Source organism: Sceloporus occidentalis, unplaced genomic scaffold, assembly GCF_023333645.1.
Source record: "Sceloporus occidentalis isolate IW3139 unplaced genomic scaffold, rSceOcc1.0.p SCAF_6, whole genome shotgun sequence".
In the NCBI taxonomy this organism is placed as follows: domain Eukaryota; kingdom Metazoa; phylum Chordata; class Lepidosauria; order Squamata; family Phrynosomatidae; genus Sceloporus; species Sceloporus occidentalis.
The window spans coordinates 5,025,990-5,040,747 of NW_028316986.1; the positions used below are offsets into that span (position 1 = coordinate 5,025,990).

At 44.6% G+C, this 14,758-nt stretch overlaps 1 protein-coding gene across 4 annotated transcripts in view; it reads right to left on the bottom strand.

Annotated features, from left to right (window-relative positions):
* The window catches only part of LOC149310350 (integrator complex subunit 9), a 108,297-nt gene that overhangs the window by 79,772 nt on the left and 13,767 nt on the right, over nucleotides 1–14,758 (bottom strand). For all 4 annotated transcript variants that reach the window (XM_089528777.1, XM_089528780.1, XM_089528778.1 and 1 more), the window contains one exon: nucleotides 4,928–4,988. In XM_089528777.1, coding sequence (XP_089384903.1) covers nucleotides 4,928–4,988 — 61 coding nt within the window. The remainder of the gene's footprint in view (nucleotides 1–4,927; nucleotides 4,989–14,758) is intronic.

A 14,758-nucleotide genomic window follows, 5' to 3' on the forward strand; every position in this document is an offset into this window, starting at 1 on the left:
AAAGGGCTTGGCACACCCAGTCCAAGTCCCCAATCTCCAGGTGGTCCATCTGGTTGGTACTGTTCCGCGATTAGCATGCCCAGGGTGCACTGGCAGCTCCAAGATGCTCACTTTCCTAGCTCTGTCCCTTCAAAATGGAGAGACCTTTCCCCCCACCTCTTAAAAGACTTGGCTCCAAGGGGAATCGAGTGCTGGGGGATTTCAGAAAAGAGGTCCATATTCACATAGTGTATAGTTAAAACTATGGAACTCACTGACACAAGATGTGATGATGACAGGTTGTGATTGTTGTTATTTGCCTCTGAGTCGACCTCAACTCATGGTGATCCTGCAGATGAGACACATCCAAAACTCTCTATCTTCCACTTCTGTATTCAATTCCTCCAAGCCCATTCCCACTGCTTGAGTCAGTCCATCTGGCATGCGGTCTTCCTTTCCTTCTTCTGCCCTCTGTGTTTGCATGTTCTTTCTCAATCTTTTAATTTCTCTCTCTCGTATACACACTTACTTCCCGGTGTCAAATTGGAGTGTTTCCTTCTATTTTACTGTGGCTGGTGATGCTGACAGTCCTGCTGTTTTAGCAGTAGGAAACCATGTGAGATCCCCTAGCATTCAATGTGTCAATAAAGCATCTGGACAAGTTTCTTTGCAACGGATGAAGATAACAGGAGGTGAGAGAGATCAAGGCTCCCAGGTGGAATCAGCAGGGCAGTTGGAAGCTATTGATCTGTAAACAGATCTTAAGTGTCTCCTAGCATGTCCCTTCACAGCTCTTGAGATCTGCAGGGATGCTCTCTGGGAGGCACTTCCTGTGCATCATGTCCAAACCATGATGATGACCGAGCCTAAGCATATGAATATGTTTCATACTGAATCAGATCCAGATTGATCCCAATATTGCCAGCTCCTAGCCTTAATTGGACTAACCTGCTATTCCTTTGTGGTTTCCTACCTAAATATTATATATTTATTCAACGTATACCCCACTGTTCACATTGCACAAAGCCCAAGGCAGCTGTGTATTAATCAGGACAAACAGATGAGAACTGATGTAGTTATGGTGGCATACACTTGAGAGATTTGGCTGGTGAGGTAAAATGACTTTGTTAAGATCCACCTCTAGGACCAGCGCTACATGGAAGAAATTCTGCTGCCTTTATTTTTATTATATTTTTCATAACACTGGTGATGCTTTCACAGTTTCTTATGCTGCATTTGTTGCCATGTGATTTCAAATCGCCTCTGACCTACAGCAGCCCTACGGTAGATGTACCATGGGAGTTTCTTGGCCAGATTTGTTCAAAGAGAATTTGCCATGGCCTTCCTCTGGGGCTGTGAGACTTGCCTAGGGTAACCCAATGGGTTTCCAAGGCCAAATAAGGATTTGAACCCTGGCCCCCCAGATTTCTATCGATCACTCAAACTGCTATGCCACACTGGCTCATTAAGATGTTGTTGTTGCTTTATTAAAATCATAGACTCATTCAGATGAAAGAGACCTCAAAGGCAATCCTGTCCAACCTGTCTGCCATGCAGGAATACACAGTCAAAGCATCCCTGATAGATGGCCATCCAGCCTCTGTTTAAAAACCTACAAAGAAGGAGACACTACCACCCTTTGAGGCAGCAACATCTTCCACTATCGAACAACTCTTACCATCAGGAAGTTCTTCCTAATGTTGAGATGGAATCTCTTTTCCTCTAGTTTGAATTTATTGCTCTGTGTCCTACTCTCTAGAGCAGGAGAAAACAAGTTTGCTCCATCCTGAATACGACACCCATTCAAATACTTAAACAGGGCTATCATATCTCTTCTTAACCTTCTCTTCTTCAAGATAAACATACTCAGCTCCCTAAGACACTCCTCATAGGGCATGGTTTCCAGACCCTTCACCATTTTAGTCACCCTCCTCTGGACATGCTCCAACTTGTCAACATGCTTTCTGAATTGTGGTGCCCAGAACTGGACACACTATTCTAGGTGAGGGCTGACCAAAGCAGAATAGAGTGATACTATTACTTCCCTTGATCTGGACACTATACCTCTATTGATACAGCCTACAATTGCATTGGCCTTTTAAGCTGCTGCATCATGTTGACTCATGTTCAACTTGTGGTCAATAGGACTCCTAGATGTGTATCACATGTACTGTTGTAAAGCTAAGTGTCCCCCATCCTATATCCACACATTTCATTTTTTTCTCCCTAACTGTAATATCTTACATTTCTCCATGTTGAAATTAATCTTGATAGTTTTGGCCCAGATTTCTGAAATGCTTAGAGTGGAAGTGTTTTGGATTTCAGACTTTTTCAGATGAACAACTTGTACCACTTTCTCCAACAATACATCACCCCAGCCAACTTGGCCCTTAGTGAAAAATGTGGGAGTACTCACTTATCCACTTATCTGCTTCTGGAATAACTGTTAGATTCCCCCATCACTTACTAGGGCATGTCTATATGTATGCAACATATGAGGGGTTCTTAAAAACCAGCTGTGCTTCTTGTGCATTTCCCAGGTGCTCCCCAGCCACTCTTGGAAAATTACAATCTATCCTATCTCTCTCCTCCAGTAATGCTAGGCCTCTTAGGTGCTCTGCCATAGAAAATGATTCTAAAAAGGACTCAGTGAGTCAAAAAGGTTGGGAGCCCCTGGTCTAGGCAATCTGAAGGGCTGTATCTTTCTACATGCGCCTGCCCATGCTCTATCTTCTTTAGGGGATGCTTTTTGGTTGGTGCCACCACTCTTACAGGTCTGTGAGGTTGGAGTATGTCAGAGGGCCTTCTCTGCAGCTACTCCCAAGGCTTTGGAACTCCCTAGGCAGTTGGCAAGTGAAAACCTTTCTGTTCCAACAGACTTTCAGGGAATGACAGCAAGGCTTTTAACAGTGAGCTGTTCTATTGATTTTTATATTTTGACTCTTTAATGGATTTGTTTTAATTTTATGGACAGTTTAATTGCATTTTAACAACAGCTTTTTCGTATGTTTTTACTTGCTTACTTTGTAAGTGTTCCAGTTTGGGGGGAAAGGCAGGATATAAGCAAATAAATAGTAAATGAATGTTGGTTGGGAGCAAATAGTCAAGTAGGGCTATTGCCTTCAAGGTCTGCTATCCTAGAGGTTTCTGATTGTCCACTGTGGGAAACAACATGATACAAGATATATACAGTAGGATTCTGTATGACAAAAGTTAGTATTACATGGTTTCAGTTATACACAAAGACCTGCAGATTCCTCAATAGCTGTGTTTGCACGCTGTCCAGTCAACTTCCAGTGGAAGTATTTGACAGAATTGCAATGGAAAACCTAGAAAATGCCTAGGTAAGAGAATTTCAGGTAATTTCAGAGAATTAGTACTCCCGATCATATATGAACTTTGTATTATGTGAAAGGTCCTGGCTGGAACTGATCCCTTCTGTAATATGGGGTCCAACTGCACCATGTTTATTATTGTTGTGTTCTTCCGATTTACGGCAACTGCTGCCTAAAGTAATGTCCTCATTCTGTCTCATGGTAGGGACAGTCCTGTGTGTTCAGCTGACTTGGTGAATTCTGTCATAACTCACTCACTGGAGTTAGACAATTCCAACAGCGAGGAGGAGGCAGATTGCCAGGAATCTGCAGGTTTTGATAACAATGATCTGAGTCTGAGGAACTTGGGGTTGAGGAAGAGGAAGGCCCTACTCCCCAATAGTAGGCTGCAGATGCTAAAGATCAATTGCCATCATTCACTGAACTAAAACAAGACAAATAATAATTACATCACTCCCAGAGATTGTTAAGTAAGAGACATTGACTAATTAGGCACTTAGGGTCTTGAAACAGCTGCCTACAAATCTCCCAGCTACTCTCTGGCACCTTATTGCTTTCAACTTTCCTTACTTGGTGACTAGTAGTACTTTCCAGGATTCATGTTTTTGACCTTGGACTGGCTACAATTTATGACTCTGTGCCCAAACAGGTATTTTATAGGGAGAAATGTGTCCTGAAAGGATTTTTTCCAAGAGGAAGAATGGCCATGGTTTGCGGGGAAACAGCAGGGCAATCAATCTAGATGTTTCACACAAAAAGGTGTTATGTCTAGAGGGAAATGCCCTTTGATTCCCAGCCATTTGACAAGTACCAGGTGCATTGTCTTCTATCACACATCTGTACAAAGAGACTGTGTAGATTCCAACCTTAAAAGACCTATCTACACATGCTAGTGCTTTCAAGCCAAGTCTGCAATCTGGACCATCTGATGACTAGTCTCGTTAACTTCTCCCTTCATCCTGCTGGATACCCTGTGATTGACCTGGACTAAATTAACTACTAGACAGTTCTTACAATTCAATCACCCAGTTCCTGGGTCACCTGCTGAATGAGATTTAGGACAGGTTCTACATTTCCAAAGAATTCTTCTCTGCTCAATTCAGGCAGGGCCAATTTGGCCTGTGCCTCTCAGAACTTTTGTGTGCCTGCCCACTGATTCATGTACTATGTGGAGAAGATGATAATGATACCAGCAATGATTACAGTCACAAACTTGCCTCATACATGAATATGAAAAAAGCAGCATATACAGTAAACTCAATACATACAGTACACGCAAAAGATTCTCACATAAAAAAAAGAATATTAATTCTATGACCCCTCTAATAGACTTTTCATCAGTTGCAAAGAACAGAATGCCCTGCCAGCTGTCAGGCTAGTAGACTACATATATCTTCTGCCTCTAAGACTTTGCACTGCAAAGGCAAGAACTGATGAAAATCATTTCAAGATGTATTTGACATCGACAATTCAAGTGATTTGACCTGAAAAAGTCAATTAATTCTAGCAACCGGCTTTTCTTTTTCTTTTGGTTAAATAAAATTTGCTTGGGCTCAATTTTGTCAGCTCATTAGCTAGTTTCACGGGGAGTCCCAATCCCATCTGTACATTACCTTATCCAGGAAAGTGCTTCCGTCTTTTAAAACCCAGCCAGGGAGTTTGGAGAGCCTTGCACTACAGGATTGAAAGAAAAAGTAAGGTTAATGGATTTTTATGATGAAACCAGCACCCATTTTAAGATAACTGTGTGTAAATCATTGATGCTACGTATGTTTTGTACTGGAGAGATCATAGAATCATAGTGTTGGAAGAGACCGCACGGGCCATCCAGTCCAAACCCCTGCCATGCAGGAAATCACAATCAAAGTATCACCGACAGATGGCCATCCAGTCTCTGTTTGAAGACCTCTAAGGAAGGAGACTCCACTACACTTCGAGGGAGTTTGTTCCACTGTCGAACAGCCCTAACTGTCAGAAAGTTCCTCCTAATGTTGAGGTGGAATCTCTTTTCCTGTAGCTTGCATCCATTGTTCCGGGTCCTGTTCTCTAGAGCAGCAGAAAATAAGCTTGCTCCCTCCTCAATATGACATCCCTTCAAATATTTAAACAGGGCTATCATATCACCTCTTAACCTTCTCTTCTCCAGGCTAAACACCCCCAGCTCCCTAAGTCGTTCCTCATAGGTCAAGGTTTCCAGGCCTTTCACCATTTTAGTCGCTCTCCCTTGGACACACTCCAGTTTCTCAATGTCCTTTTTGAATTGTGGTGCCCAGAACTGGACACAGTATTCCAGGTGGGGCCTGACCAGAGCAGAATACAGTGGCACTATTATTTCCCTGGATCTAGACACTATGGCCTGTTACAGACTGCCAAAATAAAGCTGCTTCGGGTCTCTTTGGAGGTATGCTATTTAAACGATGCATGGGTCCTAAGAGTCCGGAGGTCACGCCAAAGCCACACTCCATTCCTAAGCACTGGAGTGCAGCTTTGGTGCAGCTTCCGGATTCTTTGGATGCATGCATCATTTAAACAGCATGCCTCCAAAGAGACATGAAGCAGCTTTATTTTGGCAGTCTGTAACAGGCCAATATTTCTATTGATGCAGCCTAAAATCACATTGGCCTTTTTAGCTGCCACATCACACTGTTGACTCATGTTCAACTTGTGGTCTACTTGGACTCCTAGATCCCTTTCACACGTAGTTTCATTCAGCCAGGTGTCCCCCATCCTATATCTGTGCTTTTCATTTTTCCACCCTAAGTGCAGTACCTTACATTTCTCTGTGTTGAATTTCATTTTGTTAGCTTTGGCCCAGTTTTCTAGTCTGTTCAGGTCATTTTGAATCTTGATCCTGTCCTCTGGAGTATTAGCTATTCCTCCTAATTTGGTGTCATCTGCAAATTTGATAAGTATGCTCCCAATTCTGTCATCCAGGTCATTGATAAAGATGTTGAATAGCACTGGGCCCAGGACAGAGCCCTGTGGGACCCCACTGGTCACTTCTCTCCAGGATGAAAAGGAGCCATTGTTGAGCACCCTTTGGGTTCGGCCGGTCAACCAGTTACAAATCCATGTAACAGTTGCCTTGTCTAGCCCACATTTTACAAGCTTGTTTGCAAGAATATCATGGGGAACTTTGTCAAAGGCCTTACTGAAATCAAGATATACTATGTTCACAGTATTCCCTTCATCTAACTAGCTGGTAACTTTATCAAAGAATGAGATAAGATTTGTCTGGCATGACTTCTTTCACTGAAACCCATGTTGACTTTTTGTGATTATGGCCTTGCCATCTAGATGTTCACAGACTCTCTGTTTAATGATCTGTTGCAGAATCTTTCCTGGGATTGATGTCAGACTAACTGGACGATAACTGTTGGGATCCTCTTTTTCCCCCTTTTTGAAGATGGGAACGTTTGCCCTCCTCCAGTCTGCTGGGACTTCTCCTGTTTTCCAGGAGCTTTCAAATATGATTGCCAATGGCTCCGATATTACATTTGCCAGTTCTTTTAGTAATAATAATAATAATAATAATAATAATAATAGGTTTTATTTATATACCGCCCAATCACTGGGAATCCGAGCGGTTTACAATAGAGGGGATAACAGACAGTTCCCTGCCCACAGGCTTTCAATCTAAAAGACACAACACAAAAGGAGAAGGGAATGGTGAGGGAGGGAGGGAATCAGGTCCAGCATTCTTCTCTCCCTCTGAGGCCTGGACCAAGGCAGATGGACCGGAGGGAGGGCTCTTCTTCTTCAGGCTAGCCCCTGATGGAACTGGGCCAGCCTACTCTCTCCCTCAGAGGCCGAAAGATGACAGTTAGGGAGGGAGGAGCCTCTTTCTTCAGGCTAGCCCCTGATGGTACTGGGCCAGCCTTCTCTCTCCCTCAGAGAACCCTTGGATGTAGTTCATCTGGTCCTGGAGACTTAAATTCATTTAGATTAACAAGGTATTCCTCTACTATCTCTTTATTTATTCTGTGCTGAAATTCCCCTATTCTGTCCTCTGCTCCATTATCCTCAGGTTGAGCACCCTTTGCCTTTTGTGAGAAGACTGAGGCAAAGAAGGTGTTGAGTAATTCTGCCTTTTCTCTTTCTCCTGTTAGCATTTTGCCATCTTCTCCATGCAGTGGCCCTACCATTTCATTCTTCTTCCTTTTGCTGCGGACATATCCAAAAAAGCCCTTTTTGTTGTTCTTAACCTCTCTAGCAAGCCTGAGTTCATTCTGCGCTTTAGCTTTTCTGACCTTATCTCTACACACGCTAGCTATTTGTTTGAATTCCTCTTTGGTGATTTCCCCATTTTTCCATTTCTTATACATGTCCCATTTAAAACTTAGCTCAGTTGAAAGTTCCTTAGTCATCCATCCTGGTTTCTTGAGACATCTCCCATTTTTCTTCCTCACTGGAACTGTTTGAAATTGTGCCTTCAGTATCTCCCTTTTTAGAAACTCCCATCCACCTTGAACTCCCTTCTCTTTTAGTATTGTTGACCATGGGATCACACTCGGTATTTCTTTAAGTTTACTAAAATTGGCTTTCGTAAAGTCTAGAATGCGTGTCTGACTCTGCCTGGCTTCTCCTTTCCATTGTATAACAAACTGTAGGAGAACATGGTCACTTCCACCTAAAGATCCCACCACTTGCACCCCATTAACCAAGTCATCCTTGTTGGTTAGGATCAGATCTAGAATAGCTGAACCCCTTGTTGCCTCTTCCACCTTTTGGACCATTAAGTTATCTCCAAAGCAAGTGAGGAATTTGCTAGAACTTGAGGATTTGGCTGAGTTTGCCTTCCAGCAAATATCAGGATAGTTGAAGTCGCCCATCACTACTACATCTCTCCTTTCTGAATGTGTGGTCATCTGTTCTAGAAAGACATCATCCAATTCCTCAGTCTGACTTGGGGGTCTGTAGTAGACTCCCACAATAACATCCTTGTTGTTTCCCTCCCCTTTAATTCTTATCCAGATGCTCTCCATCTGGCTTCCAGGATTGATGTCCTGGATCTCTTCACTGGTGTGAATGTCCCTGACATATAAGGCTATTCCTCCTCCTTTCCTGTTTGGCCTATTTCTCTTAAAAAGGTTATACCCCTCTAGTTCTATATTCCAATCATGAGACTCATCCCACCAGGTTTCAGTGAGGCCTATTATATCTGAGTGAATTCTCTCTACTGAAGATTTGCTATTCAAATTAGAAATGGCATAGATATGGCAACACCAGCCACATTCTGGTGGCTAAGGGTATATCTGCACTGCAGAAATAAAGCAGTTCCACACTACTTTAACTGCTTTCACTCTATCCTGCAGAATCCTGGGACTTGTAGTTTGATGAGGTGCCAGAGCTTGCTGATAGACCAGGCCAAACTACAAATCACAGGATGGAGCCATGACAGTTAAAGTGGGGTCGAATTGCTTTATTCCTGCATTGTAGTTACATTCTATGTTTTGCATCCACTGAACTTTCCGGAATGTCTATGGGGCTCACACTATAATACACAGCACCAGACAAACTTAGAGGTTACCTTATTCCTTCTAAATACTTTTTTACTTCTAAAGGTTGATTGGAACACCTTGCTTTTTTGTTCCTGTCCCACCTAGAGTAGACTCATCAATCAATTGCCAAGTCAACACCTCTCTTGCCTAAATACCCTAAATGATCTTGGAAGCTAAACAGGGTCAGCTCTGGTTAATACTTAGATGGGAGACTGCCAATGAATACCATGAGCTGTAGGCTACATTTCAGAGGAAGGAACTCGCAAAATCACATCTGAGTAGTCCTTGCCTATGAAAACCCTATGAAATTCATGGGATCACCATAGGTCAACAAGTGACTTGAAGGCATGCATGGGTTATTGGGAAAATGCCACAGTTGATGAACCAGTTATTGGGGGTGGGGGTGGTGAATAATCTGAAGTTAGCAGTGGCATTCCAAGCCAGCAAGGCTTAGAGACATTCAACGTGTTAAACATATTTTAGAGTGAGGAGTCCAGTCGTGTAGGTATCTCCTTTAAAATTTAGATTAAATCCCTGAATGGATCTAGCAGTCATGGAAGTCATTAGCCGCCACCAGACAGTTTCCAAAGTTTAAAATGGAGACAAATGAGTTATTTTGTATATACAGTGGAGCCTTGCTTTATGCGAGGATCCATTCCAGACCCCCCCCCCCCAATTAGGCAAATACTGTGTAAACTTGAGCCCCATTACTGTGTAAACTTGAGCTCGTGCTCACGGCGGCGCAGTGCACACACACCATTCAATGTATTGCAGTGCAGCTTCCGCGTAAAGTGGAAGCTGCGTATGGCACGCCAACATATGTAGCGGGCACGCTGTACAATGGCCAGTATCATGACCAGCCCCTGAATTGAACAATTCAGCTTGGCATGGCATGCCAAGAGATAAGGGAACGGGACCATTTGATTCCTGAGAAAGACTTAGTGGACTTCCATTCTCCTACCTCTTTGGCCTAGAAATGAGATGCAATGGGTGGGAGAGAGAGGATTTTCCTACATAACATCTTCATTCTCAGAGGCCTGTTAGAGACTGCCAAAATAAAGCTGCTTCGGGTCTCTTTGGGGGTATGCTATTTAAATGATGCATGGGTCCTAAGAGTCCGGAGGTCACGCCAAAGCCACACTCCATTCCTAAGCACTGGAGTGCAGCTTTGGTGCAGCTTCCGGATTCTTAGGGTGCATGCATAATTTAAACAGCATACCTCCAAAAAGACCCAAAGCAGCTTTATTTTGGCAGTCTGTAACAGGCCAGAGTTTCCAGAACCGAGGTTGGCAAAATGCAACTCAAAGGCTACATGAGGCCCTCTAAGGACATTTCTGTGTCCCCAGGACCATCCCAATTTAATTCTTTTACTTCAGAAAATTATTATTACTTTGCCCCAAATACCCTGCAGGTGGTATGGAACTTTCCTCCCCCAAGAGAAGCTTATTTTTGAAACAAGAACTGACTTCTGCTTACTTCCTATTGTTAAAAAAGGCTTTCCTTGGCAAAAACAAAGCAACAATGCCTGTCTCACCTGCGAGACAATTTCTGGGGGCAATTTTTAACCCCTCTAGTCTTCCGTAGTTGCCCACCCCTGTCCTAGAAGGAAATGTCTACAGGAGGCTGCTTCAGAACAGAATATGGAGAAACAGAATGGTTCCCAATTGGCCAAGGGGTCAGGCAAGGCCGCACTCTTTAACCTTATCTGTTCAACTTGTATGAAGAAAATATCATATGAAGAGCAGGCTTGGATACAGAAAAAGGGGGGATGAAGATAGGAGGAAGAAACATAAATAATTTAAGATATGCAGATATACTACTAGCAGAAAACATCAGACTTGGAACAGCTACTAAGGAAGATCAAGGAAGAAAATGGAAAGGCAGGCTTACTGCTGATCATAAAGAAAACATAATAATGACCATAGAGGATCTACACCAGGGGTAGGCAACCTTTTTGAGCTGGGGGCCGGGTTGCTGTCCCTCAGACAACTGGGGGGCCGAAGCCCGGGGGTGGAGCTTCCACCCCAGGGACGGAGCTTCCACCACGCAGGGGCCAGGCCACCTCCTCTTTGCCGGCCCGTGACGGGGCCCCAGGCCCTGTCAGAGGCCAGGAAAGAGCCAGCGGGGACCGCCAGCGCTGGAGGCCTCCCCCTCTTTGCCGGCCCCTGACGCCAGAGGCCCGCTGCCACCGTCGGAGCCCTCCTGGAGGGCCCCTGCGATAGCAACAGGCCTCTGGGAGGCTCGCTGCAGTCGCAGGAGCCCTCCTGGAGGGCCCCTGCAACGGCAACTGGCCTCCCAGGGGCCCGCTGCCGCCATCGGAGCCCTCCTAGAGGACCCCAGCGAAGGACACGGGCCTCTGGGAGGCTCGCTGCAGTGGCAGGAGCCCTCCTGGAGGGCCCCTGCGATGGCAACGGGCCTCCCAGAGGCCCGCTGCCGCCGTTGGAGCCCTGGGCGTCGCCATTTTGGGCGAAAAAATGGCGGCGAAGTCTCATGCGACCTCAGGGAAGGTTGTGTGAGATTTTGCTGCCATTTTTTCGCCCAAAATGGCGGCGCCCAGAGCTGCGAAAAGCCGCAACTGCCGGCGGCGGTTTCGGCGGCAGGAGCAGCCAGGGGCTGGCTGAAAGGCCTCCGCAGGCCGCATCCGGCCCGTGGGCCAGAGGTTGCCGACCCCTGATCTACACAAATTCAACCTAACAATGAGGTAATTGAAAAAGCACAAGACTTTCCATACTTTGGATCAAACATTAATCAGGACAGGAATTGCAGTCAAGAAACCAGAAGACGACTAGGAACGGGGAGGGCTGCTATGAAAGAACTAGAAAAGATCGTAAAAAGATATACAACTGAGTGTGAAAGTTAGAATTGTACAAGCCACTGTATTCCCCATCACCATGTACGGGTGTGAGACAGTGTCACTGTCACTGGACAGTGAGGAAAGGAGATAGGAAGAAAATCAACTCACTTGAGGTGCAGTGCTAGAGAAGAGTGGTGAGGATACTGTGGACAGCCAAAAAGAAAAACCTAGAACAGATAAAGCCTCAACTCTCCCTGGAAGCCAAGATGATTAAACCGAGACTGTCATACTGTGGCCACTTCATGAGAAGGCACAACTCACTGGAAAAGACAATAATGCTGTGAAAGGAGGAGGGATGTAGAAAGAGAGGAAGACCGCATGTTAGATGGTTGGACTTCTATTAAGGAGGCCACAGGTATGAATTTGGGGGACCTAAGCAGAAGAGTGGAGGATAGGGAGTCTTGGTGTGCTCATTCATAGGGATTTACTCGAGGGTGGTTAACAATAACAAATGTGTGTACACAAGGGTTTCCTTTGTCTAAGCTATATGAACATCTTATATAGATCAATTGCTTGCAACCATGCAGTTGTCTTTCAGGGCATTTCTCCTTGACTTTGGGGGTCTACCACAATAGTGAAGCCGACAGTCTCTCCTTGCTATAAAACACTTGCTGCACCCACTGATCACCAGTAAATCCAATTGTGCACCCACAGCTATGTCTTAGTGTGATCAACCTCAAATCTGTTTTGATCCAGGATTAGTCCAGCTGCTAATAATAAAGATGGATTTCACTGTTTGTTTAGCTTCGTAAGAATATGTACACGAAGCATTCAGAATTAAGTATTTTCAACATGCAGTAGTAAAAAACTATTAGTGTTATCATAGAATGATAGAGTTGGAAGAGACCACAAGGGTCACCAAGTCCAACCCCATTCTGCCATGCAGGAACTCACAATCAAAGCATCCGCAACAGATGGCCATCCAGTCTCTGTTTGAAGACCTCTAAGGAAGGAGACTCCACTACACTCCGAGGAAGGAGTGGGTTCCACTGACGAACAGCTCTTACTGTCAGGAAGTTCTATGTTGAGCTGGAATCTCTTTTCCTGGAGCTAGCATCCATTGCTCCTAGTCTCTGAAGCAGCAGAAAACAAGTTTGCTCCTTCCTCAATATGGCATCCCTTCAAGTATTTAAACAGGGCTATCATATCACCCCTTAACCTTGTCTTCTCCAGGCTCTTCTCCCAAGTCTTTCCTCATAAGGCATGGTTTCCAGGCCCTTCACCATTTCAGTCTCCTTCCTTTGGTCACACTCCAGTTTCTCAATGTCATTTTTGAATTGTGGAGCCCAGAACTGGACACAATATTCTTCCAGGTGAGGCCAGACCAAAGTAGACTGGAGTGGCACTATTACTTCCCTTGATTTAGACACTATACTTCTATTGATGCAGCCTAAAATTGCACTGGCCTTTTTAGCTGCCTCATCACACTATTGACTCATGTTCAACTTGTGGTCGACTTGGACTCCTAGATCCCTAGATCCCATTTTACTATCTGTTGTATTTAATGGGACTTGAACATCCATGGATTTTGGTATCCACAGTGGGCCCTGGAACCAAAATCCAGTAGATACCAATGGCCCACAGTAGAACATTCTGTTTCTTCCTCAGCAGTTAGAATGTGCCTGAATGTCCATTATTGCAGATTGAAAACATAGACAACTTGCAGAGTACTAATGATTTACCTGTCTACTCCATCTCTGCCTGTGTTGGTTTATTACATCTGTTACAATGGGAATTGACTGACTTGTCCATATAAAACCTTCTATGGATCCAGCGAATAGAACAATTAACACCTTGTTGCAAAATTCTTGGGGGTAGGGAGTGAGGGGTACTTGAGGAAATGCTTCTTCAGATCCTCACAGGGGAATCTGATGGCTCCAATGTCTTGAGGATGGCAAACCTACCCTAGGCTTTATGGTTGTTGTATGTGGTGTTGCTTTGCCTTCAAGTCCTTTCTAGCTTATGGTGACCCTAAGGTGAACTTACTACATTTTGGGGGGGTCAAATTTCTTCAGTTGGGGTTTGCCATTGCCATCCTCTGAGATTGAGAGACTGTGACTTGCCCAAGGTCACCCAGTAGATTTTCATGGCTGAGCAGGGATTTGAACCCTGTTCTCCAGGGTCATAGTGCAATGCTCAAACTGTTACACTGCACTGGCTTTCCCACCTTGCAGGGTTGGTGTATGGTTTTAGAAATGGCGAATGCCTTCTATGCATTCTATGCAGAGTTGACTTGCACACAAATCAGAGCTGTTGTTCTTGTACTCCTGAGAGAAAGTCGTTGCAGTTTGGGGCTCCAGATTTCTTCCGGAGCCAGGAGAAGCCTGACAATGAGGAAAAAAATGACTTGGAGACAAAAGATTCTTTGAAAAGATTCAAAGACAAGGCAGCCAAAGAAAACCGGAGACGAAGACTACTATGCGAAGGGTCCCTTGGATCATGCCTATCTAGGAAGATACTCGTGGTTGGTGTTACAAACCATGGCAGCAATTTACCTTGGCCAGGCTGGAAAGAAAACACAGGAGCAAATGAGAGAGTTCTTGAATTTATTTGCAAGATTCTATCCTTGCAATGTATCTTCCAAAGGCATGAAAAAAGGATAACGCAAAATCCGCCGGATGTGTCGACCAGGCGCAATTTAACGCTGTGGTTGTGTGAATTTCACAATAAGGTGAATAAAAAGCTTGGGAAGCCAGAATTTGATTGTAACCTTGTGGCGCAGCACTGGAGAAATGGCTAGAATGGCTCTTCTAACTAAGTATCTTGAGAAAACTTGAATTTGTATGAAAAAATACAGATTTAATAAAAGCAAGGCTGATATAGGCCATAAAAAACCTTCCATTCGGCCTGGAGGGAGTGTAAAGAGAGGCAAAATGCCATCAGGCCTATCCTTAAGAAGAGCCTTCCTTCCATGGCATCTGTCTCCATCTGGCCTGGAGGGAGGGAAAAGTCAGGCCCAACGCCATCAGGCCTATCCTTAAGAAGAAGAGCCTTCCTTCCATGGCATCTGTCTCCATCTGGCCTGGAGGGAGGGAAAAGTCAGGCCCAACGCCATCAGGCCTATCCTTAAGAAGAAGAGCCTTCCTTCC